This window comes from Phanerochaete carnosa (assembly GCF_000300595.1).
Source record: "Phanerochaete carnosa HHB-10118-sp unplaced genomic scaffold PHACAscaffold_6, whole genome shotgun sequence".
Lineage (NCBI taxonomy): Eukaryota > Fungi > Basidiomycota > Agaricomycetes > Polyporales > Phanerochaetaceae > Phanerochaete > Phanerochaete carnosa.
Window position 1 is genome coordinate 2,887,186 of NW_006767633.1, and position 1,872 is coordinate 2,889,057.

Sequence of the window (1,872 nt, forward strand, 5' to 3'; positions counted from 1 at the left end):
ATTAGCCAACAGAGCTTCATCATCAATCGTTACGCTTCCGCCGAAGAGACCTGAACCCTTTTTAGGGCTTTTCGTAGTCCTCCACGCTGCAGCAGCACGTATAGCCAAATCTTCATTGCGATGACGACAGCCAATAGCGAAGAGGGAGAGGGCATTCGTGAAAAGAAAGCCGCATAGCTTTCCAGTGACTAAATCGATGGTTTCCGTGAAATCATACTTCTTTGCTGATTCGAGGACACTGTCCAATAGCTCAAGACTTGGGGCGAAAGGGTCTTGCACAGGATAACAGTACCGCAGCAGGCAGTCGAGCGTCTTGCTGTCTTCCACCATCTTGACGACGGGGCGCTCTGTGGGGTCGCTACTTGCAGGCTGCGGGATGGAGAACATGGTTTCGAAGAATGAGGACGCCAACGAGAGAACAATTTTATGTGCGTGGAAGTCGACCTCGTCAGAGGTGCGAAGTATGACATCCGCGGAAGGTTTGTTAAAAGGCGATGACGCAGGCTGGATCTTCTGAAGCGCCTTAGGTTCAGAGCTCATTGCAAGTGTCGAGAAGACTAAGTCGGCACGTAATGATGAAATACGAATGGGAGTCGATACGAAGAAGGATGTAAGTCGTTGAGATGATCATAGTGATAAGCGCGTTTTTTTCCCTCTTACTAAGCCAAAATTGGTCAAAAAAGGCTAATTCTGCCTCGGTATCGGTCCTGTGAAAACCGGAGAAACTCAGGTCCTTGTTCAGCCAGCTTTTGCTTGCGAGGCAAAAGCTCTACTTAGTGTCACCCAGTGGGGGCCAACAAAGCGCCAAACTTGACAGTCGCTTTATTGCAGCGGCGCAAACAAAGCCTGAGCGAAACCGCCACTGCCAGCGGCATTGTGCCAGAATGCCCGCTGCAACTCACCTGCAAGATGAATAGCTGTACGCATACAAGATCCTGTCGACCTGCTTCGTATAACTGCCACGGAGCTGGTCTTCTCTCATTTAGCTGGCCGCAGGTTCCAAAAGCTTACCTTAGTATTGGGTAGCAATATTGCGGAAGATAGACTAGCAATGGTGACATACGAGGTGATGAATAGGGTGAGATGTACGTCCACTGCCTCCCTGCATGCACATCGTTGCTGAATCACGGGATGCGTACTATTCGAGCACATGCGGAGCGACCTCTACGCTACGCGTCAGCTCCGCATCATTGAGCATAAGCTTTGCCACAAGAAGGCGCAGCAGTAAGTACTCTGGCCACCTCAATATCGCACGATTGCAATTGTCCGACACCATGAGCTTCAGTTTTCCTGCTTGCACACGTTACAAATGCCACTGCTCCCTTTGAGCAGGGCATACTCTGGCGCAACCTTCAGCATCGATTTATGCTTCTGCGCTGGTCTCAACGCGACCCGCCTCGTTCACTTCTTCGGCGTTATTCTCTACGCCCCGGGTTTCGTCGTCGTCCCAACCATTCTGAAGCGTCCCCCCAATAGTACCCAACAGATCCGGCGATCTTCTGAACTGCACTGCCGACTGTCCTTGCTGTCGGTCAGTAATACTCACAGAATACTCCTGCGCTTCTGAATTGACCGCCCGTAGGTTGATTATGAAGCGATTGATGAGCACCGGTGACTACGTAGCCGGTTCATGAGCACCAAAAAGGAGAATGAGAGGGGAGTACACACCAGGGACGCAATGAATGTGGTCACGGGTGGTGCATCCTCAAGCACGACATCAGCCGTTGGCCCATGCGCTCATATCTGGAACGTACCGTAGAGGAGCGGTAAGTCAGCAGCGGGGTTATATTGCTCGCCAGCAGCACCCTATTTATCGCTTTCCGTGAGAATTTCCTCTGATGAACGGCTTTATTATCGCGCCTACATGAAATA

General features: G+C 51.1%; 1 protein-coding gene across 1 annotated transcript in view; it reads right to left on the reverse strand.

Moving 5' to 3' along the window:
* The window catches only part of PHACADRAFT_197185 (uncharacterized protein), a gene marked incomplete at both ends in the record, with an annotated part of 2,285 nt that extends 1,745 nt beyond the window's left edge, over positions 1-540 (reverse strand). The window contains one exon of the mRNA XM_007397374.1: positions 34-540. Coding sequence (XP_007397436.1) covers positions 34-540 — 507 coding nt within the window. The remainder of the gene's footprint in view (positions 1-33) is intronic.
* Positions 541-1,872: the final 1,332 nt, after the last annotated feature.